Below are 16710 nucleotides of genomic sequence, written 5' to 3'. Positions count from 1 at the left end.
GATTTTTGAAGAGCAACTAAAACCTCTTAAGGGAGATTTATGGCATTAAATACTTTATTTGAGAAGGAAAAATGACTGATGTGTTTGTCCTGTCCCCTGAGGATACATCACATACTTGAATGACAAGTGCATGTCTGCCTTAGGTATATTGAATATGTATGTGACATGGTGGCAGAGGAGCCCATCACACCCCATAGCAAGCCAATGCTGGTGAAATCTGTTGTCATGACCCCTGTGCCATTGTTCAGCAAGCAGAGGAATGGCTGCCGACCATTCTGTGAGGTCTATGTTGGGGAGGAACGCATAACCACCACATCCCAGGAATACGACAGGATGAAGTGAGTACAGATTTGGGGTGACTCACCCCTTGATGTTTTGTGTCCTCTTGCAGACTTTTGAAGTAGAAACTGTCATGTGTTCTGGTTGACATGTGCTAGGTACAAATGACTGCATGTTGGGCTAAAGGTGGAGGAGAGGGATGTGTGCTTTAGAGGCAGAGGCAAGTGGATCTCTGAGTTCAAGGCTAGCCTGGTCTGCAGGGCAATTGCCAGAATAACTAGGGATATATAGACAAACCCTGTCTTGAAAAGCAAACAAAAAGAGTAATTTCTTGTAATAAATATTCTGCTAGCAACCTATACAAACAGCTAGAGAAAGTGTGGATTCAAGTGTTGGGTAAAATCTTAGAACTCTTGTTTTATTTATTTATTTGTCTGTTTATTTATTTTAGCTTACATAAGGCTTAATGTGTTCCAGGGAATTTAAAATTGAGGATGGCAGGGCTGTTATCCCCCTGGGCGTAACAGTTCAAGGGGATGTGCTCATCATCATTTACCATGCCAGATCCACTTTAGGAGGGAGACTGCAGGCCAAGGTAAGTGTTGCTAGAGCTGCTTACTGTGTGTTTTGGCCTCCTGATTGACCTTACTATCCAGTGAGCTGTAAGGCATTGTTCTGTAAGTATTTGGGCCAGTCCTCAATGCTCTTTGTGTGGCATGGGTCAAATGGGATTTTAGCCTGAAAGGTCAAGAATTTCCCCCATGAGCATAGGCTATAGTCTTGATGAAGAGCTGTTGTGCTTAGCTTTGGTGCCTCTCCTGCCTCAACCCAAGCTGCTCTGACCCTTATGCAGGCATCAGGCATCTTCTCCACTCTCACCAAGCATTTGGCTGAAAGTACCAGCCTCCAGATAGTGTTATCCTATCTGTCCTGTGCTTTAAGTTGTGCGTGCCCCATCTAGCAGCTTGTATTCTTGGGGAAGAACTCTGATCCAGGATTAGTATGCACTCTCAATGGGTCTCCTGTGCTGGTCTTCTTGTAGATGGCGTCCATGAAAATGTTCCAGATCCAGTTCCACACTGGGTTCGTGCCTCGAAATGCAACCACTGTGAAATTTGCAAAGTATGTTGGTGTTGCACTGTGCTGCTGTTGGAGAGGGACAGGTACCCAGAACCACTAGCTGAACACATGCGTATGGGTCAGTCCCAAAAAAGAAAAAAAAAAGGCTAGCAGGTGAAAGACCTGCCACGTGATGCTGACTGCAAAAGTGGACGTAGGCCCTTGCTTGCTTGTGTGTTCTGCTCCTCACACTTTACAAAGGGCCCAGTGGCTTCCACTTTGTACCCTGATACCTTTGGACTGACCCTATGCATCTCTTTTTAGAGTTTAGCTAGTTAAGTCTTGATGTGGCATAACCAATGAGTGGCAAAATTTATTCCACATTTCGATTCTTTGTTCTGTGCACAGGGCTCTGCTGGGTACTAAGTTTGGAGGTAACATGCTGGTCCTACCTTCTAGAAGCTTGGTCTGCTTTTACAGACAAATGTATGCACAAACTCTACTGAGTAATACCCCTGTAGGCTGATAGAGGGCTTGCAGGATGCTGTTGTATATACTAGGTTCTAGCTTTGTGGTGAGCAGCTGGCATCACTCACCTGTTGAAGACTGTTGGTGTAGCCTGTAAGCATCAGAATGTATTTTCAGATTCAGGTGTGTGAGTCTTGCTAGTGGAATCTCTGCTCCATTGAGCACACTTACCAGCCCTGGGCAGAAAGGAAGTGAGTGGTCCAGGAGCAAGCAGAGGATTTCCAAGGGCAATGCCACAGCCATGCTGTGTTCTTCAAGGGGAGCACTAGACCAGGCCTACCACAGGTCACAGCTTCAGAGATTGTGTGTGTGTGTGTGTGTGTGTGTGTGCGCGTGCGCGCGCGCGCGCGCGCGCATGCTAATTTCTTGCGTTTATCTCTTTGATATTGATACTTCAATCTCAATTTGTTTGAGGCAAAGGTCTCTTACTCTGAAGCTTAGGCTCATACCAACTATGTAGCCCAGGCAAGCCTGGAGCTTGTGTTGATCCTCCTGCCTCAGTCTTAAAAGTGCTGGAATTACAGGTGCCTCACTCCTTCTTGCAAACAGTAGTTTCTGTAATTTTCAGCCACCGTGGAGGCCTGGTTAATTATTTTTTAAGACCAAATGACTAAAGAAAATATAGATGAAAGATTATATGATTTAGGTATTAGAGTTAATGAACAGGAACTTTTAATAGTTCTGACTAATACTGATATGTTTGAATGTCTCCACAAATATTCATGCTGGAATTTAATCTCCATTTATAATTATTAAGAGGATTAAAACTTCATCTAACTATTTTGTGTGGGAGTCTGGCTTTTGGGAGGCTATTAAGATTAATTGAGGCCATGAAGGTAGGGACCTGTCCATTAGCTTTTTATAAGAGGAAGAGGACTGAACTAGGGTACTCTGCCTGGCCAGTGCCATCTAGGACCCCTCACCAGATGCAGCCACCAGTCTCAGACCTCTCAGCCTTCAGAACCATGAAAAGCATAAGCTTTTATTGTCTAAATCAGTCTTGATAGTATTACAGCAGCACAAAATGTTTCAAGACAACCTATTCAGGAAATCAAGGGGAGGACCAGCAAAGTAAAGGTACTTGCCACCAAGCCTGATGACTTGAGTTTAATTCCACGGGCCCAAATGGTGGAAGGAGAGAACCAGCTCCTGCAAGTTGTCCTCTGTCCTAATTCAGGCTGACTTGTGTGCATGTACATATACACACCCATACAAAATAAATACATTAAAACATAATAAGGAATTAAAAAAAATCAGAGAGGAAAGAAGATTTTAGCAGACCAGAAACATGGACACAAGACAGATGTGAATTCTAGAACTGACATGAAGAATTTGAGAAATGTGCTGGCAGCAGAGCAGGCACAGTGAATTGTAAAGAATAAATTCTTGAGACTGAGCATAGGGGAGATAAAGGAAGGCTGGACCTGAAAATCTGAAGTCAGAGGAGAAGAACAGATTCAGCTCCTAGGAGAGCAGTAGACATGTAAGCCCGTGGGGTGTCAGGTCTTTGCATTATACAGGGTTTTCTAAGAGCAAGAGAAACCCCTGCCTCAGAACATAGTAAAACTGATAACAGCTAGACAATAACAAGCACATGGTAGGCAGCCGTCATGATTGTCATGAGGACTAGGCTGACTAACATCCGTTAGTGAACTGAAGAACTAGAGGCCAGAAGTCAGTGCGGTAACATCTTAGGAGTGATGAAAGAAAGTATGAGAATTCTGTATCTAGGGAAAGTGCCCTTGGATGGTATGATTAGCTTAGCAGATGTGTTCAGGGAAATAGGAATAGTTTATTACCAAAGGGCAGACAGACAGACGGAAAACAAGCCTGAAACTAGTTATAAGATATGAGGAAAATTGGAATGTTCTCTTTAGTAGGTAAAATTGTGTATTGACTACCATAAAAAATCATACATTATCATGGGCTTTAAGATTTGTTTGGAACTGGCTATGTTGGCCCACACATTTAGTTCCAGCATTCAGGAGGCAGAAGCAGGTGGATTCAAGGCTAGCCTGATCTACTTAGCCAGTTCTAGGATAGGCGGGACTGTATAGAGAGACCCTGCCTCAAGAAAGAAAAAAAAAAGATTTTTTTGTAGTAAAATACATGACAGCAGCACCAAAGAGTCAGGAGAGATAACCATGAAATGTTTCCTCATTAGCCTCTGAGGCCTGGAGGTCAGCAATGTGCTAATTGTAGACTAAGGAAGTGTGTTATCATTCCACAGAAAGCAGTAAAGAACTGAAGAAAAATGGAACACAGATATGATTAATCTAGGTAAGATCAGGGTGGAGAAATGAAACAGAACCAGAGGAAATGGACAGAAAATAAGCAAACCCATCCCCAGTCTGATTCCGCATGTACAACATATGCCACATGAAAGATGATGCTCTCATGTTGTTTAAACAAACAACTCAACTAAAAAGAGACCTCAAATGTGTGTAGTTTATAAGAGCCGTGTTTTAGAAATATACATGCAATGATGACTAAAAAAGGCTAAAAGTGGTAGAATGGCCGCTACCTCAGAAACACTAGGCTAAAGATCTAGTCACTGTCAGCAACAGCCGGTGTGGACCACGGTGTGGTGCAATGCTTTGAGAGGAAGCAGTGTGGAGTGATGAAAGGAGTGAAGGCAACGGCAGACCATTCATGTGTTTGTGAGCACCCATTAACAGAATGGTTAAACTACATTTGCTGTCATGTCTTTTTTTGGCCAGCAGAACAAGTAAATAAATCATTATATAGATCTTTAATACAGTGATTTGAGTTTGAGTTTCTCAAACTTCAGTAACTAGGAAAAAAAAATGAAAAACAAACTTGATTTCTCTTGTTTGAAGTATCCAGTGTATGGTACTGTTGTTTGAGTTTGGGGGAGCTTCCAAACACAAAAGTATGTTTTGAGTACATAAGCCTGCAGTAAGGCAAGGGTGTTGACAAGAGAAGCTACATATAAGTGCAGCAGATTGCTCTTCAGAGCAGCTGAACTGTAGCTGTAGAAAAGAATTGCAAGACCATCAGATCAGCTTGAGTGGGTCAGTCTCTGAGTTGTCCTGTGATTGAGTGAGGGTCCCAGGTGAGTTTCAGTGCATCATACTACAGTCACGACACAAGTCAGAATATTGTTTACAATGTACTACATGTGTGAGAATACCCTTCACTTCTCATTGGGGCCTAGACATACTGGTATCCACCTTCCAGGGCCTGTGAGCTGTATCTTAAAGCCCAGCTCCTAGCCCCTGCTCACACACCCTCATTGTGCCCTCACTGCCCTGCTAGCTGGGCAGTCTCAAGGTCAGTTGGGCAAGGAAGTTAGAAATGAGCTGTGCCCAGAACTGTCATCGACCTGTCTTAGAGTCTGAGCCTGCCAAGTACATAGAATACGTGGGTTCTCCTGCCTTGTCCCTCCATCCTCATTGATGGCAAGTTTCATCCTTTCCTCCCGGTAGCCATCAGCTACATGTAAGCTGTTTCTGCCTAGCCCCATGTAGTTACTGAGTTATGTCCCAGCTGAAAGACACAATTGGAGGGAAAACCCCTGTCACAGAGCCAAACCACCTTGCCTGTGCTCTCTAATATGCAGAGGGCTGCATCCCAGGCAGGAAGCATAAACTGGGGGTCTTAAACTTTGCGGGCTCACCTGCGTGCCTATTTTTTAATAGTAAGAAACAAAATGAACCATTGCTTTGCCACCCAGGTCACCACTCTTTCCTCCCCACCTCCCCAGCTTTCCTTGCACAGTAGTATAGATAACTACAGTCACAGATTCAGAGAAGCCCTTGGGACCAGGAATACATGGCCTCCCTTGGCACCCGGGACACCCCTGAAAATAGGTCACCACTGCTGTGTGTGTTTCTTAGATTTTGTTGGCAATGGTGTTGTTGGTAGGTACAAAATTTACTTTAACATACAGAGATATTATGTGGCAAATGTGAAAACCAGGGTATGTTTGTGACTCTGGGATGTTCAAAATGTAGGATTTCTTAGAGCAGTGTGGAGCTACCATGTCAGGACAGTTTGTAAAATGATTAAGGTTGCTGCCTACAGGGTGACCTGGCTCATCATCCTCTGCTCCCCATGCTGCTGTGATGTCTGAAGACCCTATGACCTCCCAGCTTCCTGCTTTCTGCCTGTTCCTCTTCTCACAGCCCAAGTGGCCTCCCTGGATCGTCAGCAAGTCTTACTCCTAGTTTCTAATAACTGAATCCCTGAAGTCCTGGATTCATGATTATCTATTTGGGATTTTTGCCAAGGTGCACATATTTTTGTAAAAAAATCTATTTAAGATTTCAGAGCACCTGATTTGAACCATTCAGATATCTATAGTATGTGTCTGCTTAGGGGTGAGGAGTGAAACCTAGGGCCTCTCCTCTGGTCAGGGCTATGGGTCTGCTTTGTGGAACTTGCTTCCCTGTCTTCTTGGATGTAGGAGTCATGGCAGCTGTCCTGTAGTCTCTCTGAGCACTTAGCCTCCCATAGACTTGGAGATCACAGAAATCTAGCTTATTAGTCTTTTGCATTAACAGCCAGGGAAACCCTGCCCTGACACTACGGGACCTGGGGAGTGATCCTGAGTACATCAGCCCTGCTGTAAGTGCCTTGTGTCCCACAGGTAGGGATGGTTATGTGTCCCCTGCCTCACCAGCGGTCTGTTATCCTTTCTGCGGATGCTGAAGGACTTCTGAAACACCCTGGCCACTACTCACACACTCCCTCTCGGTACCTGTAGGTATGACCTGGACGCTTGTGATATTCAGGAGAAGTACCCAGATCTGTTCCAGGTAAATCTGGAGGTGGAGGTGGAATCAAGAGACAGGCCCAGCCGAGAAGCTCCACCTTGGGAGAATACGAGCCTGCGGGGCCTGAACCCCAAGATTCTCTTTTCAAGCAGGGAAGAGCAGCAGGACATCCTGTCTAAGTTTGGTAAGCTATGCCCTGACTCTCTCAGTGTACTTAGACTTCTAGGAAAGATTTACCAGAACAGGTCCTTTCCCCCCGATTTGGGCACCACTTCCTGATCTGTGCTTTCCTAGGTGCTACCGAAGGTAGCAGAAACTCATTGTTTCATAAGGTGCAGCTATGGTACCAATAAAGGTGACACATAACACTGTGATCCAGAGGCCTTTCATGGGTTCATTAGCCACACGAAATACCGGGGCCTGACATGGGCCCAGCAGGGAAGTCTATTCTCTTGCTCTGCGAAAACAAACTCTAGAGCAGTTGTTCTCAGCCTGTCAGTTGTGACTCCTCCAGCAAACATCTGTCTCCAGAAATGTTCACATTACAATTCATAGCAGTAGCAAAATTCCAGTTACGAAGTAGCGACAAAAATCATTTTATGACTAGGGGTCACCACGACATGAGGAACTGTATTAAATGGTCACAGCATTAGGAAGGTTGAGAAACACTGCTGTAGAGTGAGATGCTGTTGCTCTCTCGGTACATGAGCCAGGAGCTGTGACTGGAAGGATTCCCTCCAGAGTTAAGTTCGCATCATAAGCTGACTCAGGTCATATGCTCTGGGCATGACAATGTAAATGCTCCATTGAGAGTGGGACAGCAAGACCTGTGGCTTTCGGCATGGCTCTCCACTCAGCATAGGTGTCTCCTCTGTTTATGTCAGCCCAGTTTCTACAAAAAGTGGACAGACTGGACTTGACTTGCTGTTTGCAGCTTCTTTATCATCTGGGTTTGTACATTTTGTATTTTTAATCTGCAGACAACTAAGTATTCTTAAAAGGAATATATATGTTTGTATGTGTGTGTGTGTGTTTGTGTATGTTCTATGAGTATGCTGTGTGTCCTCATGGATGTGACACAGCATCTGAATAGAAGGATGGTGGGAATCTGCCTGCAGCCAGACCTTATTTTCAAGGAACTGGTACGGGTGTCCCTCTGGCCTACCTGCCCTGTTGCTCTGGCTGTACCTTGCCCAGTGTTGTGCCTGGCACAGGTAGCCTGATGCCAGCCTTTTCCTGGCAGGGAAGCCAGAGCTACCCCGGCAGCCGGGCTCCACAGCTCAGTATGACGCTGAGGCAGGGTCTCCGGAGGCTGAGATCACAGAGTCGGACTCACCGCAGAGCAGCAGCACGGACACCAACCACTTTCTTCACACGCTGGATTGGCAGGGTAGGCATAGGGCACAGCTAATCCTTCATCCTTCCTTGGGGACCAGTCTGTCCAATGCCCCTGAACTCACTTGTCACCACTAACTTTTGACATCAGGTTCTGTTAACCACACAGTTGAGCATTCTGCAAGGGCCATATGCTAAGGTCAAGTACTTAGGTTAAACTTCATAGGGACAAGCAGAGTTGAGGTACCCTTAGAGGGACTGCAGATCCTACACATTGGCCTGCTGTGGGAGGAATTGTGTTGGTGAGGATCAAACCCCAGGCCTCATGCATGTCTGAAAATCCTCTACAACTGAGCTACACATTTAGCTGTGTGCCTGGCACATAAATTAAGAACAGTTTGTATATTCTTTCATGATAGCAATAAACACACACACATGTATATGCCCATAAAGCCTGAGGTATCAACTTCATTTCATTATTGATTTGAAATTATTTACTGACCAAGTCCCTGTACACATAGTCTTATTAGCAGACCCAGAGGTTCTTAAGAAGCAGAGAAGGGGCCTCAGTAGAAGGATAAACTGAACCATGGTGGTTGGTCACTTCTCCATTTGGGAGTTACATTATGTTTTACTGCCTCTAGTTTCTGCTGAGCTTCTTAGTCCCTTCTTCATATCTTATAGCCTAGTTATTACAACTAAATACCTAGGATCTTCACTTTGACCATTCGCCTCCTGGACATATCCCAGGGTGTACCACTGCCACTCACTCAGCAAATGACATTTCCCCTAAGAAGTGCTATGGTATGTCCCCTGCTAGGTTGTGATTTACCAAGGCTATCCGTAGAGATGGAGAGGCTAGCAGGTGGACCTGTTTGAAGTTGGGCTCGGGGGAAATGGAAGAAAAATCCTCGAACCTTGGCTTCTTTGCTGTTGGATAGAAGCCAGTATTGTGGTTCCAGGGTGGGTGGTCTGTGAATTTTAAACCTCAAGGTATGTGCTCTGAGGCCCAAGGTTGGCCACGGGGGTGGGCATGAAGATCCTGGTATTGGCTGTGTGGTTGCAACCTGGGCCCTACTGAGGCTTCTGGTTATGTCAGCTTTTTCTGCTCTCTTACAGCTACCCCAGCATGTGAGTCAATCAACCGATGGTTTTCTTTCCACAGAGGAAAAAGAACCAGAAACTGGTGCAGACAATACCTCTCCTAAGGAGAGTCAGTCTGTCCTGATTGCAGACAGAGATGGAAGTGAAATGTCAGATGAAGAAGAGCCTCCATTCCCCAGTGAAGAGAGGGAGCCAGGGTCTGGAGAAGACACACCAAGGCTGGCAGCTGGGACCAGACAGCAAGATTTAATATTTGATGTGGGCATGCCTGCTGCCCAACAGGAGCCTGCACTGCAGGAAGAGGGTGTGGATCTCCTGGGCCTGCACTCTGAGGGTGACTCAGGGCCTGCTGCCCCCTTGCAGACTTGCAGGGTCCCCTCCAGCAACACTGACCTGTTGAGCTGCCTTCTTGAGCCATCTGATGCTGCTCAAATGGGAACTCCTGGTGACCTGCTTGGTGGTGAGGCTCCTCTGCTTCTGGCAAGCCCAGTTTTTCTTCTTGGGGTACAGAATACCCTACAAGGACACTGGTGTACATTTCAGTTATGCATAAAATTGGTTTCATAGTAATGAATCAGGGTTAACCATTCCTGCCATGTAGAAAAAGGATCTTCACTGTTATATTGACATCTGGAGGGAGGAAACTGCCTTCTGGAGAAATTGCTCGTGGCTACATCAGTTCCTACTCATAAGCCAAGATTGCCTGCTTTGGCTTCAGGGGTGATGCTGTGTCCATGGGAGAGTCCTAAGCTGTGGGGCATTGGGGAGGAGAGCCATGGGAGAGTCCTAAGCTGTGGGGCATTAGGGAGGGGGGCCATGTATCCCCAGGTAGGCTGCTGAATGGTCTGAGTGCATATGTTGAGGAAAGTAGAGACCTCAGAGCAGGGCTCCTAGGATACAGGCTAAGGTATAATGCTTGTCCCTGCCCTCCCTCTGTTTCCTAGTGGACCCATTTGACCAACTCCTACTGTCATCCAACTCAGATGCCCAGCCCTGCTCCAAGCCTGATCTTTTTGGAGAATTTCTCAATTCTGACTCTGTAGCTTCCTCAACTGCCTTCCCATCCACCCACAGTGCCCCGCCCCCATCCTCCAGCACTACCTTCCTGCACCTAGGTGAGTATGGCCATGATGACTATTACATAGAAGCCACAAGCTTGTGCTTGGAAGGGCCTAGGAACTCCTACTTCCTACAGGCCCCTGGGGATAGTGCTCAGGGATAGATCAGTGGGCAATAGGGCCTTCTGTCTACTGCAGCTATGGTGTAATGGGGCTAACATACCCCTTGGTGACTTTCCCAAAGTCGAGGGCATCTCAAAGCCTGACAGGACACATTGGTGTCCTTTTCTCATCTCTTTAAGTTGTGTCTTCAAATTTAAGCTGTCTCTTCAAATCTGGGACAGGTTCCACCGCTGTTTACAGGCCTTCCTAGTGGGCATTTCCCTGACTCTGGAATTGTGGCTGTGACTTTAGGAATAGGCAACAAGACGTATAAAGGCTTGTGTGTGTGTGTTGGAGCAGCAGACGTGGCCCATTAGACAGAAGTTGGGGTCTGGGAAAGGAGAGGCCAGGCTGTCACTCTAGCCAAATCTTGAAGAGAAAGCTTAGTTCTTTTTCCTAACAGAGTTGATGGTCTACTAGGGTATGTTCCAGAGGACAACTGACTGCCCTGAATGCCTTGTGGTAGAAAGTATGACATATGACTGTGCCATGCTGGGGTGGATGCTTGACAAGCAGAGGGCACAAGGACTAGTTCCAGATTTCAGGGAGTTTTTGAACATGGTTGTGAGCCCCTTACTCATCATGGGCTATGTATGGTAGGTTTAGAGAAAGGCAGAAAGGCTCTGAGTGCCCTTTCAAAAAGGCAGTACACAAGTGTTGTTATCACTGCCCTGTGAAGATGTTGCCTGATCAGCCTAGTGGCTATCTGCTACATCCTCAGGACTATCTAGCCCAGCCAGTTCTGAGCACCAATCCTTTGAGTTCAGAATACCAACTACCAGGTGTCTGAGCAAGGCATGGCCTTAACTGCTTAGCCATACTGGTCCCCTGAGTTATTTGCTGGACCAATAGGTTGCCTTCTGCTTGTGTCTGGAGGTGAGAGAGGTTGCCAAACATCATGTGAAGTGAGACGACACATACACCAAACTTGCTTTTCTCTGGCTCCTTCCAGGGGATCTCAAAGCAGAGCCCAACAAGGTGATAGCTTCATCAAGCCACCCAGATCTGCTAGGAGGATGGGATACCTGGGCTGAGACTGCTATGCCCGGTCCGGCCTCCATGCCAGTACCAGAAGGTATGACCATGGGCCCCACTGTTAGCTGGGCTCTCAAGATGGTTTCTGTGGCCATGGAGTCTCCACATGCCTTTTTGAGAAGAGGATGAAGAGGGCTTGCTTGCCTTCCAGTCAGCCCAACGTGTGGTGACCACAGAGTTCTCTGTTGTTTGTTTGATGGGAACACAGACACTCGATAATTGCTTCATACTTTGTTGAGTACAGTCGTGTCTGGTCCTCCTATTCTTCCATGCTGTTCCTTTTTCATGAAGGCAAATACGTTCTGGAACATAATTCCATGCTTGTGTGTAATTGATTGCCCACACTTTACCTTCATGTTTTTCTGTGTTCTCTGAAGGACCCTTAGAAAGACTGTCACGTGTGCCATGGCTACTGGCATATGCCCTGTTGGTAACGTGGATTACAAGGAGTAGTTCATATTTATGAATATCCATCTGATCTTTTTGTGCACCTACAGTTCTACCTTGCTGACACATTCTGATCCAATAGTTCTGTTTGCAAAGTCTTTGACCTACATCCCCCTTTGAATACTATTTCCTCAGTTTATTTGCTCAGGAATAAGAATTTCTATCTTTTGTTTCTTATCAGAGTTATATTATAAATTTAAAACATTTTTCTAGTTTAGTAAGCATCTTTTAAAAGTTGTACATTTATTTTAATGTGTGTATGAGTTGGCATGTGTGTCAGAATGCTGTTGTAGAAATCTCAGGACAATCTATAGGGCTCAGGTCTCTCCTGTCATGAGAATTTCAGGGATCAAATCAAGTCATTCGGATTGGCAACAAGTCTCTTCACTTGCTGAGCCACTTGTCAGCCCCTGTAGGTGCTTTCAGTTTGCATTTCTTTATTACAGATGGGGTTGACTATTACTTTGTATGCTTTTGGTTGTGGGGTATTTTTGTTTTTGTTTTATACAGGATTATTTCATGTTCTTTATTACTCCCTTTTTACATTGGGAATTTTTTTTAAATTTTTTAAATTTAATTTTTAAAAAGGCTTCTACATGGTGTTTATTTTTAGGGGGATGCAGGGGACAGTGTGCCTGTCATGGCAGGCATGCAGAGATCAGAAGACAACTTGGGTAACTCCATTCTCTGCTTTTACTATCCAGGCCCCAGGGATTGTAATGTATTAGTGATTGAACTCATGATATTAGGCTTGGCAGCAAATGCCTATACCAACTATGCCATCTAGCCAGCTCATATTTTTTAATTATTATATGCATGTATTTGTATGTGAGTGTGGATTTACACCTGCTGTATAGCATGTGTGCATGCCATGGCACACATTTGGTGGTCAGAGAACAACTTTTTGGAATCATTTCTTTCCACCTTGTTGAGGCAGGGTCTCTCATTTCTGCTGCACATACTGGCTTGCAAACTTCTAAGCAATTTTCCTGACTCTACTTCCCTGTTACCAAGTGCCAGGATTACAGATGCATATATCTATATCCAGCTTTTTCGCAGGGATCAGTCTCAGGTCATCAGGCTTACATAACAAGTAAAAACCTGCTGAGCGACAATAGTTTTGTTTTGTTTTGAGACAGGATCTTACTGTGTAACTCTGGCTGTCCAGGAACTCACTAGACCAGACTGGCCTCGAAATCAATAGATATCTGCCTGCTCTTTATATATAACTCGTTCTTTTAAGGATTATTTTTTATGGGTGCAAATGTTATTACACGGGTGCTGGGATCTGAACTTGGGTCCTCATGATTGATTGATTGATTGATTGATTGATTGATTGATTGTCTTTACATCATGCATCTTGATCCCATTTACCTCTCCACATCTGCATATCTGCCCTCTGCCCTTGCAACTCCTCCAAAATTAAAATTTAAGATTAAAAAAAAAAAGTCATGTCATGGAAGCTGTAGTGTGCCACAATGAGTTATACAGTATACCCTTTTATCCATGTGTCTTTACTCAACAAGCGCTTTCAGCCTCCAAGCCATCTGTCCATCTCCATAGCCATCATTTTTAATGACTAGATAATATTTTGAGTAGTTACATAATAATTATTTCAAGATGTTATACTTAGCCGGGCGATGGTGGCGCACGCCTTTAATCCCAGCACTCGGGAGGTAGAGGCAGGCGGATCTCTGTGAGTTCGAGACCAGCCTGGTCTACAGAGCGAGTTCCAGGACAGGCTCCAAAGCCACAGAGAAACCCTATCTCGAAAAACCAAAAAAAAAAAAAAAAAGATGTTATACTTAGACTAGTCTCAAATTTACATTATTATATCATAAAGAAAGTCACATTTTAGATATATTATAAAAAGTAGTGCTATGAAGTCAAAACAATGAGGACGTTTTCTGGTTCTTGGTACCAAATGTTCAGTGATTTCCATGAGGAACAATATGGATGCTGGTGCTAGCCACTGTGCCAGGTGTGCTTGTGTGTTCTGCTCACTGTCCTTAAAGAATTACCAAACCTTGAGTGGGGATCAGGGACTTTGGAACACTGTCATTCATTCTATACTGTGCAATTCTAATGGCCTTAATCCTTTTTCCAGGTCCCCTCTTCTCTTCTGGAGGTCACCCAGCCCCACCAGGTCACCACCCCAGCCAAACCAAGTCTCAGAGCCTAGACCCATTTGCTGATCTCAGTGATCTCAGCTCTAGCCTCCAAGGTAATGAGGGGCCAACCCTATGTGCCAAGAGGCTCATTTTCACCTTCTACTACTGTGTCCAGGGACTCTGGGAGCTTGTGTCTGCTTCCATTCTGAATGCCCACTGACTGAAAGACTAAAAATGGGAGTTGCTAGAACTAATGATCCTCTTGGCCATGCAGTGAGTGCACCAGCTGACTTCAGGATTATAGTGTGTCCAGGAAGTAAGGACAGTCTAGGAGTTGATGAGGCTCTGCTGAGTACTGGTGTAGCATCAGCATGCACTTGATAAGGGTCAGTCACTTCTTGCAGCATCCATGCCTGTCTTGGGGCTGACTCACATTTGTGTCTCCTGTCTTCACAAGCTGAATTGCACAGATAACGTCTCAGGTTTGCTTTCTCAGGTGAATCTCCCTAGGACTCCTCGGCTCCTTGGTCAGTACCTCTTCTTCATAGCTTCTGAGACGGGAAGTACACTAAGCTATATAGGTGGAGCATGTAGGGTTTCGGGTTGAGGATATTGTCAGGATGTTTGTTGGCAGGTCACTTGTTTGCTCTTGCATCTGTCTCAGGTAGTAGTGATGTCACTCACTGAAGCATGACTGGCCATAGCTCAGCTTTAACACCACACTGGGCACCTGACATCCTCATTTCTAGTTCCTTATCCTGTGACTCATTGTTTCCAGAACTGATGTTCTGGGTGGGCCCTTGTCTGCCCCTTTCCTCCTCTCTGACTTCACTCTGTTCTTAGGTTGAATAGGGAGTTCTTCTCTTAATCATGCTGTTAACATCCTTTGTGCTATTTTTTTTCTTAATGGTCTCTTTTTTTTTCCAAATTGTACTATATTTCTTGGATCTTCTAGGAGTTTCTGCCTGATATCTTTGTTTTTCCTCTCCCTATGTGGATTTGGGGTTGATGGGTCTGAACACAGGGTAGGGCTGTAGGCATCTTCTTAGGAAAAGTGTTTGCCTTCTGAAAGGTAAAGAGACCTGCCTAGTCCTGGACAGAGCTAGCCCTCAGCTCTTTTATACCCTGGGAAAACAGCAGCCTTAAAGGAAACCAGGCTGAAAACTCAGCAAGCCCAAGTCACAAATGAAAATGCAATTATACCATTCATCACAATGGCTGCTTGACTGTCCTAGGCCATACTTGGTAGCACAGAGTTCAGGTTCCTCCAACAGGATAAAAGAATTGAAATCACAGTGTATTCTGGCCTTCAGCAAATCAGTGATGGTAAGAATACAAAGGAAAACGGTGCTTTGAATACCACATGTGTCAGCAGGGAGGCCCAGGAAATAGCCATGTTTCACTGCACATAACAGCTGTGGTGCTAGAGTGTGTAGGTTACATGCTCTAGAAAAGATGAACTAGCTGGGCTTTAATTCCAGTACTTGGGAGGCAGGAGCAGGTGGATCTCTGAATTTGAGACCATCCTGGTCTATAGAGAGAGTTGCAGGACTACACAGAGAAACCCTTTCTTGGGGGGAAAAAAAGAAAAGAAAGGATGGAATATGTAGTCATGACAAATGATACCTCAAGGGGTATGAAAAAGAAGATCAAAATCTATAGCAATCTGGAAAAAGGAAAAAAATGTTTTTAATAAATGAAACAGGGACTGGGAATTTATGTTACTTAATAAAATGCATGCCTAGGGTATACAAGACCTTGGTTTTAAACTCTAGTACCAAATCAAGTGTAGTGGTGGTACACTTATAATTCCAACACTTGGAAGTAGAGGCAGAAGAATCAGAGAAGTATAAGGTTGTCTTTGGTTACATAAATGATTTGAAGGCTAGCCTGAACTATTTGAGATTCTTGCTCAATAATGAAAAAATCAATAAAACAAAATGTTGCTTCTTTGAAAGTAGCAGTAAAACATTTATTGAGACTGACCAAAAAGGAACTATAGCACAAGCCATCAGTGTCGGGAATGGTCAGGGTCTATAGGGATCTAGAAGGTGGTGAAAGAATAAAATCAAGTGCTAGGAGGGAAACTGGCAGCATCCAGATATGCAGATATCTCACAGGTAGCCACTACCAAACTCCAAGCATGAAGCAGGGCATTTGAATAGTTTGTCACTATGAAGAATGAATTAAAAGGGAACTCCCCAGCCTCCAATGAGTTCACTGGAGAATTTTACCAAATGTTTATATGACCAGTTCCACATAATCTTTTAGAAAGCTTAGAAGAGAGGAAACTGACTTTCCAAAGTGCATATGCCAAATTAGTTCAGGAAAGAAAGCCTCAAGCCACCCCCCTCAAGATAGACATGGACCCTTACAACATTAGGGCACAGAATTTTTCAGAGGATTAAAGGGCAGCAACTACCACTAAGTGGGGCATTTTCAGGGAGCACCAATCTGATCTGCTTTTCCAGAGTCAGAGAGTAGCATCTACCATGTTTATCAGCTGAAGAACAACGACATGCTCTTACCAGTGCTTCTGATAGGATGATTGTTAAAACCCAGCAGCAGCCAAGTGGTGGTGATGCACTTTTGTAAATGGAGACTGCACTTTAGTTTTCCAGCCTCTCAGAACCAAATTATCACACACAGACTACATTAATTACAACACTGTTGATCAGTGGCTCAGGCGTATTTTTGTATAGCTTTTACATCTTAAATTAACCCATTTCTATTAATCTGTGTATAACCACGAGGCTGTGAAAGAGGTTCCAGCGTCTTTCTCCTTTAGCAGCTACATGACATCTCCCTGACTCTGCCTTCCTTCTCCCTGCATTCAGTTAAGTTACTCTTGCC

The 16710-nt window shown here is 44.7% G+C and overlaps 1 protein-coding gene across 2 annotated transcripts in view; it reads left to right on the top strand.

Annotated features, from left to right (window-relative positions):
• Window positions 1–16710, top strand: part of Gak (cyclin G associated kinase) — a 50407-nt gene that overhangs the window by 29407 nt on the left and 4290 nt on the right. Inside the window, exons 16-24 of one of the 2 annotated variants that reach the window (XM_005359670.2) lie at window positions 144–338; window positions 757–874; window positions 1322–1401; window positions 6596–6789; window positions 7849–7995; window positions 9106–9504; window positions 9989–10159; window positions 11217–11339; window positions 13854–13970. In XM_005359670.2, coding sequence (XP_005359727.1) covers window positions 144–338; window positions 757–874; window positions 1322–1401; window positions 6596–6789; window positions 7849–7995; window positions 9106–9504; window positions 9989–10159; window positions 11217–11339; window positions 13854–13970 — 1544 coding nt within the window. The remainder of the gene's footprint in view (window positions 1–143; window positions 339–756; window positions 875–1321; window positions 1402–6595; window positions 6790–7848; window positions 7996–9105; window positions 9505–9988; window positions 10160–11216; window positions 11340–13853; window positions 13971–16710) is intronic. The other variant, XM_013350920.1, reaches the window with a different exon arrangement.

This window comes from Microtus ochrogaster, linkage group LG1 (assembly GCF_000317375.1).
Source record: "Microtus ochrogaster isolate Prairie Vole_2 linkage group LG1, MicOch1.0, whole genome shotgun sequence".
Taxonomy (NCBI): domain Eukaryota; kingdom Metazoa; phylum Chordata; class Mammalia; order Rodentia; family Cricetidae; genus Microtus; species Microtus ochrogaster.
This window is presented reverse-complemented; position numbering and strand designations above follow the sequence as displayed.